General features: G+C 38.7%; 1 protein-coding gene across 9 annotated transcripts in view; it reads right to left on the bottom strand.

Annotated features, from left to right (window-relative positions):
- Positions 1 to 15,400, bottom strand: part of CDC14A (cell division cycle 14A) — a 190,235-nt gene that overhangs the window by 88,029 nt on the left and 86,806 nt on the right. For 7 of the 9 annotated variants that reach the window (XM_045801664.2, XM_045801666.2, XM_045801667.2 and 4 more), the window contains one exon: positions 12,464 to 12,543. The exons of 1 other annotated variant lie outside the window; for it this stretch is intronic. In XM_045801664.2, the coding sequence (XP_045657620.1) occupies positions 12,464 to 12,543 (80 nt within the window). Of the gene's footprint in view, positions 1 to 12,463; positions 12,544 to 14,619; positions 14,772 to 15,400 lie in introns of all 9 variants that reach the window. One more of the 9 variants, XM_087866124.1, reaches the window with a different exon arrangement.

Genomic DNA, 15,400 nt, shown 5'->3' with positions numbered 1-15,400 from the left:
TAAACCTCAATGCCACCCTGGCTGGAGCAGGTCCCCAACTTTTTTTTTATTGGACTTAACTATAGTTGATATCATATTGTGGCATGCTTATTTGACTCTGCTGCTCTCTCTAGAACAGTCTCAAAGAAGGCAGAATCTATACATTTTTTACTCACCCTAGTACCTGACATACTGCCAGGCACAAAATAGATACTGAATAAACACTTAAATTAAGTAAAGGAGCTTATCAAGTGGTATTGGACACATTTTTATTTTAACCCAGAGAGACCATGCAGGACTTTTAGAATTTAAATCACAATACTGATGTGGATAAAAGTTTTAAAGTCTCACGGTTTTTATTGCAATTATAGTTCCCAACGGTTTACTTAACTCCGGATTTGCTTTTTACTCATTTATCCACGCATTCATTCATTCACTCATTCCTACTTACTGAGCCAAATAGTTACTGAATTGAATAAGAGGGCATGTTGTATTGTTACCTCCCCCACAAAGGACCACTGAAGTCCACAGACTTCAACTACAGGAAAAAGCATGCACCTGCCAATGCTGCCTGGGAAAACCACAGCTCCTACCTTTATCTGTCATGATAGTTTGGCCGTGCATTGCATTAACTCTCTCAAGCAGGTAGACACAAGGCTGCTCTTCATTCAGAGATAAGTTACTACTCCAACAGCTGTCTAGACACATCCAGATACAAAGTTAACCCAACCTCCTGCTTGACCATCTAAACTCCATCTATCCTGACAACTCTCTTTTTAAATGCGACATCTAGCATAATAGTCAACTGAACCATAAAGCTATTATGAAGTCATTATAAAAATCCAGTAACTATGACCTTGGGAGCAGCTGGCAGTCAATACATATTTGTTGAATGAAAAACTAAATGAACGAGTATTTGAATAGATGAAGCAGCTGGGAATTTTTTTTTATTTTTACATTTTTGCATTTATTTTGCAGAGAAGCAAGAGAAGAAAAAATAAATTTAAGAAAACAAGAACCACCATGCACAATTAGATACAAAGAGAAAGGGCTTAATCCACTATTGTCATAGAACTTGTCTCCTATAGGCTCCCAAAAGTGATTATTGAATATTCAGGAATTTTGAGAACCCAAATCAGCATTGGTGGGTGTATTTACACCACAGAAATCAACAAATGCTTTTTACTTACACAGCCAGTTTACCAACATACCACAGCTTATAACCTGAGCATCTAGACATCACTCACAAAGAAGCAACCTTGTAAATGTGAACAATGAGGAGACGAAACCAGAGATGAAAGAATATATTCACACAAAGCAATGAGAAGGCATTTCTGGTAATGAGGTTGTTTGAAATGAAGAAAGAATGAAGAACAGAGGCACAGAGTTTAAAATATAGAGACTACACTGAAGAATAAAAAAGAGCTGACAGTAATTGGATGAAGAAATATTAGGGACGGCTATGATCTACATACGTTTTGATTCCATGATTCTCTGTAAGTTCTCTGGATAACAAGTGGTTAGGAGGTATGCAAATACCTGCAGAGCAATGGATTGGAAAGGATCTCAAAGGTCATGAAAGCACCTTTCCAAGCACTGACCTGAGTCCCATCAACACAACTGCCACAAGAACTGCCTTCTTAGGAACCGAAAATGTGTTCTTTATGTCTGCATGCCCAGAATCCAGCACAGCTGGGCACATTAATATGCTGTAGATGTTGAATGAATGAATAAATGATCATTACCTAGAGATCATTCAACTTATATCTGAACAACCCCAGTGGCTGGGAACTACTGACTTTTCAAAGCAAAAATTACATAAAACAATCTTCAATATACAGTAACAAAAACACAATCAAGAGCATTGCTGTCCAATGGAAATGTGATGCCATCCACAAGAGAACCAAATATGTAATTTCAATTTTTTTCAAAATCATATTTAAAAAAGTAAAAAGAAACGAGTGAAATTAATGAGTAATATATTTTCTTACTCCAATATATCTGAAAAATTATCATTTCAGCATGTAATCAACATAATTATAAAGAAGATATTTTACTTTTTTATATCAAATCTTCAAAATGTTTGGACTAAACAAATTTCAAGTGCTCAGAAGCATACACAGCTAGTAGCTAGTAGCTACTGTACTGGGTAGTTCAGCTCTAGACTATATTGTATGGATACTTGGTAAGTAGACAATGCCCCAAAATACTATACATCATTATCCAAATTATACTTGACTTCCAATCTCTTAACAAATCTGTGACACCTGTGAACCAGGTGCAGGGAAAAGAAAGAGCTGAGTGCTTATAACATCTAGGACTACAAGATGAAAAGGTATTTGCTGAGAATTCGTGGGAAGAACAAAGCCATCTCCCACTCAAAGAGCAAAACCAAATGGCTTCACAGGGCAGGGCCAAAAGCTAAGCAGGACCAGTACCTAACAAAAAACAGAACACAGCATCTCCCACTTTTCAGATTGAACATAAGGCTACACACTAATCACTCTGTTCATCCAAAGAAACAGATATGTAAAAATTCATCTCTAAATCATGGCTTAAATGGTCACACAAAGTCAGCAGAATATAATCTGTCAAGAACTAGCAATAATAGCACCAAATAAAAAACAGACCATACACTGTGCTCTGGGCCTTTTATCAAGATGTGACTGCCACTCACTTAACCACGCTAATTTTGCTTTACAGATAAAAATAGTAGTAAATTGGGGGTGCCTGGATGGCTCAGTCAGTTAAGGGGCCATCTCTTGATTCGGCTCAGGTCATGATTTCAGGGTTCTGGGATAAAGCCCTGCATCGGGCTCCATGCTCAGTGGGGAATCTGCTTGAGGGTTCTCTCTCTCTTCTTCTCCCTCTGCCCCTTCCCCTACTCATGCTCTCTCTCTCTCTCTCTCAAATAAATAAACAAATCTTTTAAAAATAATAAATAATAGCAAATTGCCTTTAGTTTAGGTACTGAAAAGACATCCCACAAGACATTCAACAAAATAACTATATTCCTTAATGTAAATTCATTAACGTAAATGTAATGTAAATTACTGTGAATACATTAATGTAAAGTAGTTTTCTAAACCACCTTTATCAACTAAGACTGGCTATCAGAAATGTACTACAAAGAGTACAAAAGTTTGGCATCAACTCTTCTATAGAAACTTGGTAACACGGATCTGGGACCATTAAAATAGGAATAACAAAAAACATCATCTGAACCAACTCTCACAACTCAAACCATTGAAGCACCACCATGTTCCCAAAAAATAGAATAGATGTAACTCACTTCCTTACATGTATTTAGTGAGTTACAGAGACCCTGGCAGTTGTTTCTGTTCTCAGATCCTGTCTAATGGCACTTATTTGCTACTTTAACAAGAAAAATCTGACAAAGAGTCTGCTTTTCATGGTGGTCCAAGTTACTCAACATGTCCCAGCTGTTGAGAATGGATTGAACAGTTTGGAATGGATAAGCCATCTACTCCCATCTATTTTCAACACTCAGGAAACTAGCACATCCTCACTATTCAAAACTAACACAGATCTTTCTCATCACACCAAGCATTAAAAGCAAAGGTTTATTAAAGATCCATGGGGGCAGAAATAACCCCAAAAGATCAACACTGCAAAGCAGAAGGGTAGCCATCATAGGGATACATTGAAAAGCATAAAATAAATTTTGTTTCTACATTTTTGATACTCAAAAGAAAAACATGGTAAGGAAAACTGTTCCTTTGAAATATTAAGTTAATTGCTAAATAAACTTTGACAAAAATCACAATATCATATTTAAGCTCACAAATGCCTGGTTCAACATTTTCTGTGAAGAGATATATTTTATAATTACATCTAACATCTACCAGCACATGTTTACTTTGCTTTAGAAGAAAGAAGGCAGCCTAATGCCAAGTTCTAAGTGGTTGACCCCTTTGAGCCTTTGTTAAGAGACCTACAAGTTCTGACATGCCCAGATGATCTGGAGTAATTGCTTCAGAGATTTCCCATTAAGATGCTGCCACATTAAGACATAGCTCAGAAACAGGGATATCACTAGGGGTCATCCCCAAAACACAACAAACCTCTCCCTTAACACAAACAGTATGGATTCATTTTAATGACAAATGTCTTTAAAGGATTGCCAGTGGGAGGTTTGTGGGTCCTCCAGTAAGTAAGGTTTTCTGGCCTCACACCTGCTCTAAGAGAAAAGTTGTGTGTTCCTGTTCGTATTAGATAAAATACCATTACTTGATAAGCCATCTACTGCCAAGGCTCTCAGGAAACAGTACAAAAACAGTTCCATAAATGGCAGCATATTATTCTAATCCCAAGAGATCTGTTTTGTTGCACACAGGTGTGGATCAGGAAATGTGTCCTTGAGTGTTTCAGAACGCTGGTGCTGCCGGATATTAACAGAAATTGGCGGAGAGTGGAAAGGGATTCAGGATGAAGTACTTTGGAAAAGTCTGAGTTAAACGAAGTTAAACAGGTTTCTTTGTTACTCGGAACCATGTAGAATCTTTAAAATGAGAATGTGTTTTCTAAACCTCCAAGATGGAGAGTTCTAAACTTAATTGTTCTTTGAATCTTTTCATTTGTTTATTTTTATTTTTATTTTGCCATGGTAGATGGTACAGAGCAATAGGTCTCAACCTTGCCAGCATACTGGAATTTTGTAGGAAGTTTTTGAAAATCCCAATACCCAAACCCAATACCCTAGACTAATTACATCAACATTTCTGGGAGTAGAACCCAGGTGCCAGTATTTTTTAAAGCCTCTCAGGCTTTTAAAAACCAAATATGAGAACCAACATAACTTTGGGAAATATTATCTATAAGTTCCAGCCTCTTCTCTAACCTAAAATAAAACAGCCACACAAAAATGCATTCCTGGACCTATCCAGGAAGAGACCTGCAAAAAACCAACACCAAAAAAGAAAAACTAAACTAACAGCTGGAGACAGAACACTCAACATCCAACCAGCTTGATTCCATTGGGTGTCAGCACAGCACCCTACCTCAACCTCACCTCTGCACCTAGTCATTATTTCTCAAATCATGCTTTCTGTATTTGCCTTCAAAACTGGGAGCCTGGATGTTATTTACTGTCTGCATAGTTTTATTCTCCATTTTATATTATAGGTCATAGAAAAGTTGACTTCAGCAGATTAATGAACCACCATCAATACCAAAAAAACCTTACCAAGTTGACACACATAGACCCATAAACAAAGAAGTAAGTTTTATAAAATGAATTTAAAAGCACAAAGAGGGTGCCTGGGTGGCTCAGTCGCTCAAGCGTCTGCCTTCGGCTCAGGTCATGATCTTAGGGTCCTGGGATCCTGGGATCCAGTCTCACATCAGGCTCCCTACTTAGCGGGGAGCCTGCTTCTCCCTCTCCCAATGCTCCTCCCCCCTGTTTGTGTTCACCCACGCTAAAGCGCACTCTCTCTCTAATAAATACAGTTCTTGAAAAAAAAAAAGTACAAAAGAAATCAAAAAGAAGAGTTGTGCAATTCTCCATGTTTTACGAGGCTGAGAGTTTTCACCAACACTGTTTTATGAACGTCAGAGAATGTAGATTTGAAAACCATGTCCGCTGACTGCCAGGAAAACAATCTGAGAATTCCACTAAGAGTTGGTAGTCTCATGAGACCTTAGACAAGCACAATTAATATGAGTTCATAGAACAACTGGTCAATAGTATAGACTATAAATTTGGTAATACGCTGAAAGGAAAAGTACCTAAATAAAGATTCATGCTAGGCTTGCCAATTCAAACTCTGCTGACTCTGACCCCAGAACTGAACGGCCTCTTGTTCCCTTGAAGGCTAACTGCCAAGCCAACACTAAAGATGGATGGACTCAAAGAATTGAATTAGGTGAAAAATACCCTTTCCCCTAGTTTTCAGCTAAAGTCACTCCTTCTTTTTTATAAAGATTTACTTATTTGACAAGAGAGAGCATGAGCGGGGGGAGAGGCAGATGGAGAGGGAGAGGCAGACTCCCCGCTGAGCAGGGAGCCCAATGTGGGGCTTGATCCCAGGACCCTGGGATCGTGACCTGAGCTGAAGGCAGACACTTAACAGATTGAGCCACCCAGGCACCCCTAGCTAAAGTCACTCTTGACATACACATTGGCTATCCTCATTATAGGCAAAAGTACATTTTTGGACACAACTACGTTACAATTAAATGGAATTAAATTCCATTAACTTACTGGAACTAATACTGACTTACAAACAGTAACATCACAACAAACACTCCTTGAGTGTCACACCAAGCCAGAAATTCAACTATCTCTAAAGTCTACTATAATTAATGTAATCAAGAACAAGCAGTAAATTGGGGAATTGGGTGAAGGTGGTCAAAAGGTAGAAATTTTCAGTTATAAAATAAATACTGAGGATGTCATGTACAACAGGATGATTACAGTTAACACTGCTGTATGGTAGATTTGAAAGTTGCTAAGAGAATAGATCCTAAAAGTTCTCATAAAAGGGCAAAACAAATTTTTGTAACTATATGAGGTGATGAGCGTTAACTAAATCGATTGTGATAATCATTTCACAACATATGTATATCAAGTCCTTACGCTGTACACGTTAAACTTAAAAGTATTGATGTCAATTACATCTTAATGTAAAGATTTTATTTATTTATTTGAGAGAGAGAAAGAAAGGACAAGAGAGGAGAGGATCAGAGGGAGAAGCAGACTCCCCGCTGAGCAGGGAGCCTGATGCGGGACTCAATCCTGGGATTCCGGGATCATGACCTGAGCCAAAGGCAGACACTTAACTGACTGAGCCACCCAGGTGCTCCAAGACATTTGTTTTAATTGTGTATGTGGCAAATGTAAGGGGGCCTGAACAAAATGCAATACACAAAATATAACAGGGAATTACAGGCAAAGGACCTGCCAAGCCTCTCTAGAAAAATAAGGAAAGGCTTTACAGAAGAGACTGTTCAGATAAGTTTTTGTTAAATGAATAAATCTTGAAGAACAATGTTTTTTAGACTCACAGTAGCCTTAAAATCCCTTTATTAGAAAGACACCAAGAATCTAGAGAACAAATGGAAACAAGCATTTCGGTGAAGAAGGTGCATAAAGACACGGAGCACACTTGGAGAAGCCTTCAAACTGGTCTTCATTTTTTTAAAACTTCAACAATAAAATGATTACACTTAAATGGAAGTCCCTTTAAGGCTTCTTTTTTTTTTTTTAAATAAAAGTGTTACTGCAATAGCATATTAAAGAGAAATCTAGATAATGAAGATAAAAGTATAACAACAAATGATGTAAAAAACCTACTGGATGACAGAATTCAGATTACGAATAAAGGCCAAGGCACTGATGGCTGACCAGAACTGTAAGATGATTCTTGTTAATATTACATTAGCCTTAGTTGGTCTGGGCTAGAGACCAAAATCAACTCACATCCTACCCTAGCATTAGGAAAAAAGTAAGTTTCTTTAGTCAAAATCCAGAAAACCAGTACTATTCCTTCAGCTACGTTTTTTACTAAATTATAAATACACCACTGTGTGGAATTTTCTGCTTGAAACGTATGATTTAGGAAGAGTCTGGATTTAGAAACATAGCTTAATGTAAACACAACCCTTGATGCCTCGGGTTATCAGAAAGATAAAACTTAGAGTTACATTCAAGTTACATTCAAATTTTTAGTAGGAAATAGGTGCCTAAACCAAGGAACAAATGCCTCATCTTTCCATTAAGCATTCTTTTTTCATATAATGAGTACCTTTATGCAAACAGATCACTAAAAATCCCTTCACGTCTAACCACAACACTATAATTTTCTCTATAGTAGTGTCTCAGTTTCTTTCTTCTAAAATACATTTCAGACCATGTGAATGAAAGCTACAACTGAAAAGACAGGAAACAACCTAAATGTCTGTCAGACTGGTTACATGCGTTCTTGTACATTATACAGAAATAATACAGAATGGAGAAGAAAGCTGTGCATTGATATGAAAAGATATCCAACGCCAGTTAAGTGAAAAAAATCAAGGTATAGAATAGTATATGCAGTGTGCTACCTTTTGTGATAAAAATGAAAAATAAGAATATATATGCTAGCCATTAAAAAAGAATGAAATCTTGCCATTTGCAACTACATGGATGGATACGGAGGGTATAATGCTAAGTGAAATAAGTCAGTCAGCGAAAAACAAATATCACACGATTTCACTCATACGTGGATTTTAAGAAATAAAACAAACAAAGAAAAAAAGAGACAAAAAAGCAGACTTAACTGCAGAGAACAAACTGATGTTTCCAGAGAGGAGGTGGAGGGGAATGGGTGAAATAGATGAAAGGCTTACGAGTACACTTACAGCAATGAGCGCTGAGTACTGTATAGAACTGCTAAATCGCTATATTGTACACCTGAAACTAACATAACACTCTACGTTAATTCTACTGGAAGTTTTTTAAATGTACGTATATCTTTATTAGCTTATATGTGCATAAAGAAACTCTAGAAGGATATGGAAGAAACAAATACCAGAAGTTATCCACAAAAAATTAGAGAGATAAGATCAAGATAAGATCAAGGGTGGGAGAGAGAGCTTTCACTGTAAACCTTATATACTTTTTACATTTCTGAACCATGTTAATATATTTATATTTTCAAATATTTAAATAAAAACAATTTGGAAAAATAAGCTACAATTGTAATAATTATTGCTTAATTCTATGTTAAGTAGTAATAATTTTCTTCCTGTCTTTTCCTCCATTCTGATGTTAATTAGTCAAAAATTCTAGTTCTCAGGAAACAATTAATTACCTAGCACATATAAGCTAAACATATAATTATACTTAAAGGAAGAATTTATTCTTTCATCCTCCTTCAATATCTTCACCTAAATTGACAATTAAAGATAGCAAGGGTCATCTAGCTAGTGAAACAGAAATACATCACCTTTGACTTCTGATAGTCACCAGCATAAAAATTAATACACATTTTCCACTTAAAGTTTTTAAATAGCTACATTGTCCAGAGGGCCTACTGACTGGCATTATAATTTTACAAATATTACAGCATTATAATTTCCAGGTGCATGTGTTATTTTTCAAAATAACAACCAAAAAATTGCAAACGTATTTCTGATTTAGCAAACAAACTGAATGGGCCCTCACAGTCCCTAGGAAAATTGCCTTAGTAATCCCTGTGCAGACACGACCCTCTCTCACCACAGACACTGTGCTCCTCCCACACACAACTTCTGAGGTCACCTCAGAAACCTCACAACTCAAGGTTTTCCATAGTGCATACCTGTGCCTAATTTGTCCCCCTCCATTCTCCAAACCCTTATCTATCTTTAAAAGTTCAGCTTAGGGGCACTTGGGTGGCTTAGTCGGTTAAGCATCTGCCTTTGGCTCAGATGATGATCTCCCAGTCCTGGAACGGAGCCCCCCCTGGGGCCCCCTGGTCAGCCGGGTGTCTGCTTCTCCCTCTCCCTCTGCCCCTGCTTGTGGCTCTCTCGCACCCACTCTCTCAAATAAATAAAATCTTTTTTTTTAATTTAACTTTCCTTTTTTCAAAGAATTTATTTATTTATTTATTTGATGGAGAGAGAGACAGCCAGCAAGAGAGGGAACATAAGCAGGGGGAGTGGGAGAGGAAGAAGCAGGCTCCCAGCGTATGAGCCTGATGCGGGGCTCGATCCCAGAATGCCGGGAGCACACTCTGAGCCAAAGGCAGATGCTTAACAACTGAGCCACCCAGGCGCCCCTCAAATAAATAAAATCTTTAAAATAAAAAATAATAAATGGGGGCACCCGGGTGGCACAGCGGTTAAGCGTCTGCCTTCGGCTCAGGGCGTGATCCCGGCGTTGTGGGATCGAGCCCCACATCAGGCTCCTCCGCTATGAGCCTGCTTCTTCCACTCCCACTCCCCCTGCTTGTGCTCCCTCTCTCGCTGGCTGTCTCTATCCTGTTGATTAAATAAATAAAATCTTAAAAAAAAAAAAAATAATAAATAATAAATAATAAATAAATAAAAGCTCAACTTAAATGAGTCTGATACTTTCCCACATCTCTGTTAGAATTAATTTTATCCTCTATTTTTATATAACTATTTTACAGTTAACTAATGTGCTTAGAGATCTGCCTGCCCCAACTAGAAGGTGTGATCATTAGAAGAAATACTTCCGATTCATATTTATATCCATGTGGAAAATCCTTATTTCTTATTAATAATAGTAATAGTACTAACAACATAGAGAAAAACAAAAGTCAGCTTTTTTTATGTGCCAGGCGTAATGATAAATGTATTACTTCATTTAATTTCCAGGACGGCCTGAAGCCATTTTTCAGGAAAGGAAATGTAGGCTCAGAGAGGAGCAGGAACTTGCTCAAGTTGCTTATCTTTTGCACAGGTAGCAAAAAGCAGAATGAGCCTTCAAGCCCAGTGTCTCTGCCTCCAAGGCATATATTCTTAACCATTATGCTTGGAACTTAGTAGAGTGATTAATATTTTCATTATTACCAAAATGGGCTGAGTGTTGGTGTCCCCCCAAAATGCACATGTTGAAATCTTAACCCCCTAGTTGATGTTATTAGAGGAGCTGGAACCTTTAGGAGGTGATTAGGTCACGAGGGTGAGGCCCTCGAGAATGGGATTAGTGCCCTTATAAAAGGCACCCAATGAGGCACCTGGGTGGCTCGGTCAGTTAAGCATCTGACTTTGGCTCAGTTCATGTGTTCAGAGTCCTGGGATCGAGCCCCATGTCGGGCTCCCTGCTCAGCAGGGAGTCTGTTTCTCCCTCTCCCTCTGCCCCTCACCCCTCCTCATGCTCTCTCTCTCAAATGAATAAATAAAATCTTAAAAAAAAAAAAAAGGCACCCCAGAGATCTTTCTCGCCTTCCTTATTCCACGTGAGGATACAAGTTAGCAGTGCATCCCTGAAGACCCTACCAGAACATGACCACCCAGATCTGTCCTCTAGAACTGAGAAATACATTTCTGTTGTTTGTAAGCCACCGGGTCCATGCTGCTTTTTTACCGTAGCCCACACTGACTAACATAATCACCCTTTTCTAAAAATTAGAACTGTATTTCACAAAGGGCTTTCAAATTAGAGAAGCCATTCGAAGTAGAAGGAAAAAACAAGCTTTGTCTCCATATTAAAATGCTCCTCAACATCATCTGTCACTTTTTATCTGCCCTTCAATAGCTCATTAGCTCATACCCTAGATCGCTGGAGGATATTTTCCTCTCCTTTCCTCTGACTTCACTGAGAGTATCAAGCAGATCGAGCGGATCAAGCACATTAGGCAATATCTCCCCCATTCCTCCTCCCGACCTTGACACTCACCCTGTGCCTGATTAACGCTCCCTCCTACGGCCTGAGAAAAAGAAATGGGAAACCCTTGGATCTTAGTCTTGATTCATTCATTCAAATATTTGCTAAAATCATTTTTAAGTGTCAGGCACCAGGACCTACCCTCTGAGAGTTTACAGGCGAGTAAGGAAGACGGACAGAGGCCTCTTCAATCTTTGCTCTTCCTTTCTTTCATTATTGTCAGTAATTATGAGATTAGTAGCAATAAGAAATACATATGCTGGGGCGCCTGGGTGGCTCAGTCGGTTAAGCGTCTGCCTTTGGTTCACGTCATGGTCCCAGGGCCCTGGGATTGAGCCCCTACATCAGACTCTCTGCTCAGCGGGGAGTCTGCTTCTCCCTCTCCCTCTGCCCCTCCCCACTTTGTGCTCTCTCGCTCACTCTCTCTCTCAAATAAACAATAGTTAAAAAAAAAAAAAAAGAATTACAAATGCTTGTAGATTTGGACACACAAATAAGTAAAAATGTAAAACTGTTAGAATCATCCAAAATTCTATCAGAAATGACCATTGTGGGAGTTAGGCTGTATGTTCCCTTTCATTTTTTAAACAAGCTCAAGTTTGCCTAAAATTTTTAAAAGATCTTCTTCGGCTGATACTTAAAAAATATTTTCCAACACTGTAATGAAACTCAGTGTTCCTCAAGATATAAGCTAAATTCACATGCTAAACAAGTCATTTCGGGTCCCCAGTGAACATGTGCCTCTGGAAAGGTACTTTGAGGGTCTTATTCTCTATCCCCAGCCCCAACACTCAGTCAGAGCTCACTCATGCTTATGAAATGAAAAAACGAATGGATGAATCAATGATGTAGAGTACTGAAACCTTGACATGGTTACTAGCTCATAAATCAGGTACTCTTTGTGCTGAACGGTCAAGATACAGAAAGAATTCAAGGAGAAAATTAGTTCCTAGAAGGAAAAAGCTATTTTATTCTTACTAGATAGGGGGAAAAGAACTCTGCAAAAATAAAATAATAAAAACTACCATCTCATTTCATTCCGTATAAAATCACGATCAGTATTAAGATAATTAAAAACACATTAATCCAACTCTACGGGGGCAGCTGTCCAGCCAAGTGCTATTAGCCCAAGTCTCACAAGAGTTATACCTGAACGGAAGATAGGGGGGGTTTGAGCCAGATAGGAGTGCTCGGTAGGCTTCTTCTGGTGTCTTCTTTAAATAGATTACCTAAGACAGATAAATAGCAACATTTAGAACACCACCAAAGAATGACACAAAACTAATGTTATTACTCACCAAATTCGCATTTCCTTTTTTCCACTTTGACAACTGTCCGTCATGGTGATAATGCTAACTTTTAAAAGACAGCAACCAAGCTGCCAAAATTTCCTTTTCAGCTTAAAGCTGAGCTGCAGTCTTTGGCTTAGAAACGGGTAAGCGCTTAGAGACAGAGAGCAGAACCATAACGAGGCCATCCAGGGCTGTTTACAAGGCACACCGAACAGATACAATGGCAGAGTTTTCCCTTTTGGGAGCAGAACAAATCTACCTCCATTATTGTACTGTGCATTCACAGTACAATGAAATAAAGTACAGTAAAACCAAATCACAACGAAACAGTGAAAATGAATGCAGTAAGAGCACTAGAGGGGCACCTGAGTGGCTCAGTTGGTCAAGTGCCCAACTCTTGGTTTCGGCTGGGGACGTGGTCTTGGGGTCATGGGATCAAGCCCCACATTGGGCTCCATGATCAGTACGGAGTCTGCTTGGGTTTCTTCTCTCTCTCAAATAAATTAATAAAAATACTCAAAAATAAGTTTTTTAAAAAAGAGCACTAGAAAACACACTGGCTTGACTGCTGATATCAAGGATACTTAAATCCCTCTGGCCCAGTATGATAAACTAATCTTAAAGAAACAAAAGGAGCTCTTAAAACCAGTAAACAACTTAATCAACATATTGACTATATTATATGTGCCAGGCACTGCATCAGGTACTGGCACCTCTCTTAATAGAATTTTCATTTTTATGAGGCAAAGACAATAGTTAACAAAAATAAATACAGTCTGAGATAGGTGCTATAAAGGAAATAAACAGGGTTCTAAAAAGAGAATAGACAAGGGCTGCTTGAGGGAAGGCATAGAGAGGGCTCCCTGGGAGAAATGTAGGGTGAGATCTGCAGGGGACAGGCCAGGGAAAAGCAAGGGGAAGGAGGAAGGGCGTGCCAGGCAGTAGGGATAACAAGGGCACCATCCTTGCCTAGGGAAAGAGCTTGGTGATCAGACAGAGAGATCTCGGCGTGGCTAGAACATGGGAAGGAGAACCAAGCAGTGGCCAAATAGTGAAGAGCAATACAAACCATAGGCTGACTCCGATTTTATTCTAAGTATAATTTAATATTTTAACTTTGAGCTGAGGACATTGGTCCTTTTCCTCTATATTTTGAATCATATTTTAGTCCCAAAGATCCTCTCTACCTAGAATTAATGGCATTATTTCAAAACCCTGCACATTTCAGCAAGAGTGGCAGGGTCTCAGTTCTTAAAAAGCAGGGTCTTCCTCTTTACCTACAAATTTCCTTTGAGTTTTAAGCTATCCCACTAGCAATATATTACATGCATTTTTAATCACTAATATTTTCAGAACTAGAAAACACCTTCATTCTGTCTTCTCTAAAGAAAGAAAACTAAAATAAGTACACAAGAGAGACTTCTGGCGTTTAAAACAAAGCTCTATATTCATCTGACAAGTCAACCTGACGGTCTGATAGGGCACACACCAGCCAAAGCCAGTCAAACGTGCAACAAAAACAGCCCAGAAAATGAAACCACCATAAAAGAAGGATCTAGGCGTGAGTCACTGATTCTACAAAGGGAGAATCAGAGCTCTAGCTGCAGCTCAAATAATTAGAAAAATCCACTTAAACCAACCCGAGCTTTAAAGCCCATTCATTTTCAGTAACCAGTATGAAAACAGGATTTTGCTATGCCGTAATGCGTAGGTTATACCCTATAAACAGAGCCGGTTGTAATGCGGTGACTTCTCAAGCCTAAAGATGCAGCAGTACTGGAAAGTTGACTGCCTCTGCTAAAAGGGAAAGCTGCTGTAAAGGCTTCTGTGTTTGGATGACATAATTAAAGCTCACACAACAACCTTCGAAAAGCAAAAATACATCTCCCTCCTCAGGAGCAATGACATTAATTCCCTTTAATTTCGAGGCAGCCATTCTGCAAGAGAGGCAACAGCACACATGAAATACTTCTTTAGACTGGATACCCCACACGGTTTAGCTACTCATCTTACCTGCATGACTTAGCACACATGACCCATGTTCTCACACTGTAAGATGAGAGTCTGTTTTTATTTTTATCCCGGTGCTAAATTATTGATAAGTGCAAAGTGAAACCCAGCAGAGGCCATCTAAATTCCAGGAAGGGTCCATGACCTTTTACAACCTGAGGATCGGTGAAATGGAACAAATGAGTGCATTTTGGTATGTACGCATGCTAGCGTCATTAAAATACCAAATTTATTTTAAAAAGGAACATGTCATGGATTCTTAATGCCAGATCTTCTGAGATAGGTCTCCTATTAAAAGAGAAAGAGGGACAGAGAGACAAACTAGGCCTGATTAAAGCTGGGGATAAAAGCAACATTTATTAAGCCTTGCTGCTGAGGAATCGAAAGCACAGAAAGGCAAGGAACTTTCCAAACTTGCACTGCTTGCTGTTCTGCGATGGAGTTAGAATTCCAACACAGATCCGACTCCAAAGCCCACAGTAATTCCATACACTTCGTCTGCTTGAAAATAGAAACACAGGCAACAGCAGCACAAATTGGGGAGAAAAGATTCCTACTCTCCCAAATTCCTAAACGCCATTACACTTGACTTCTTAAAACTAGTAGTGGTGTCTGAGGCACAGGGCAGGGAGGGGGACTGGAGGGAGAAAGGAATACTTTCTACTCGACATTATCTACTATCTCCACGTCTTATATTTTGTACAGACATGGATTAATTCATTTTTCAAATGTAGTGTAACTAAATCAGTTAAATAGTAAATGTCTACTTTTTTAAAAAATAAAA

This window comes from Ursus americanus, chromosome 12 (assembly GCF_024610735.1).
Source record: "Ursus americanus isolate L20-20 chromosome 12, mUrsAme1.1.p, whole genome shotgun sequence".
NCBI classification, from domain to species: domain Eukaryota; kingdom Metazoa; phylum Chordata; class Mammalia; order Carnivora; family Ursidae; genus Ursus; species Ursus americanus.
This window is presented reverse-complemented; position numbering and strand designations above follow the sequence as displayed.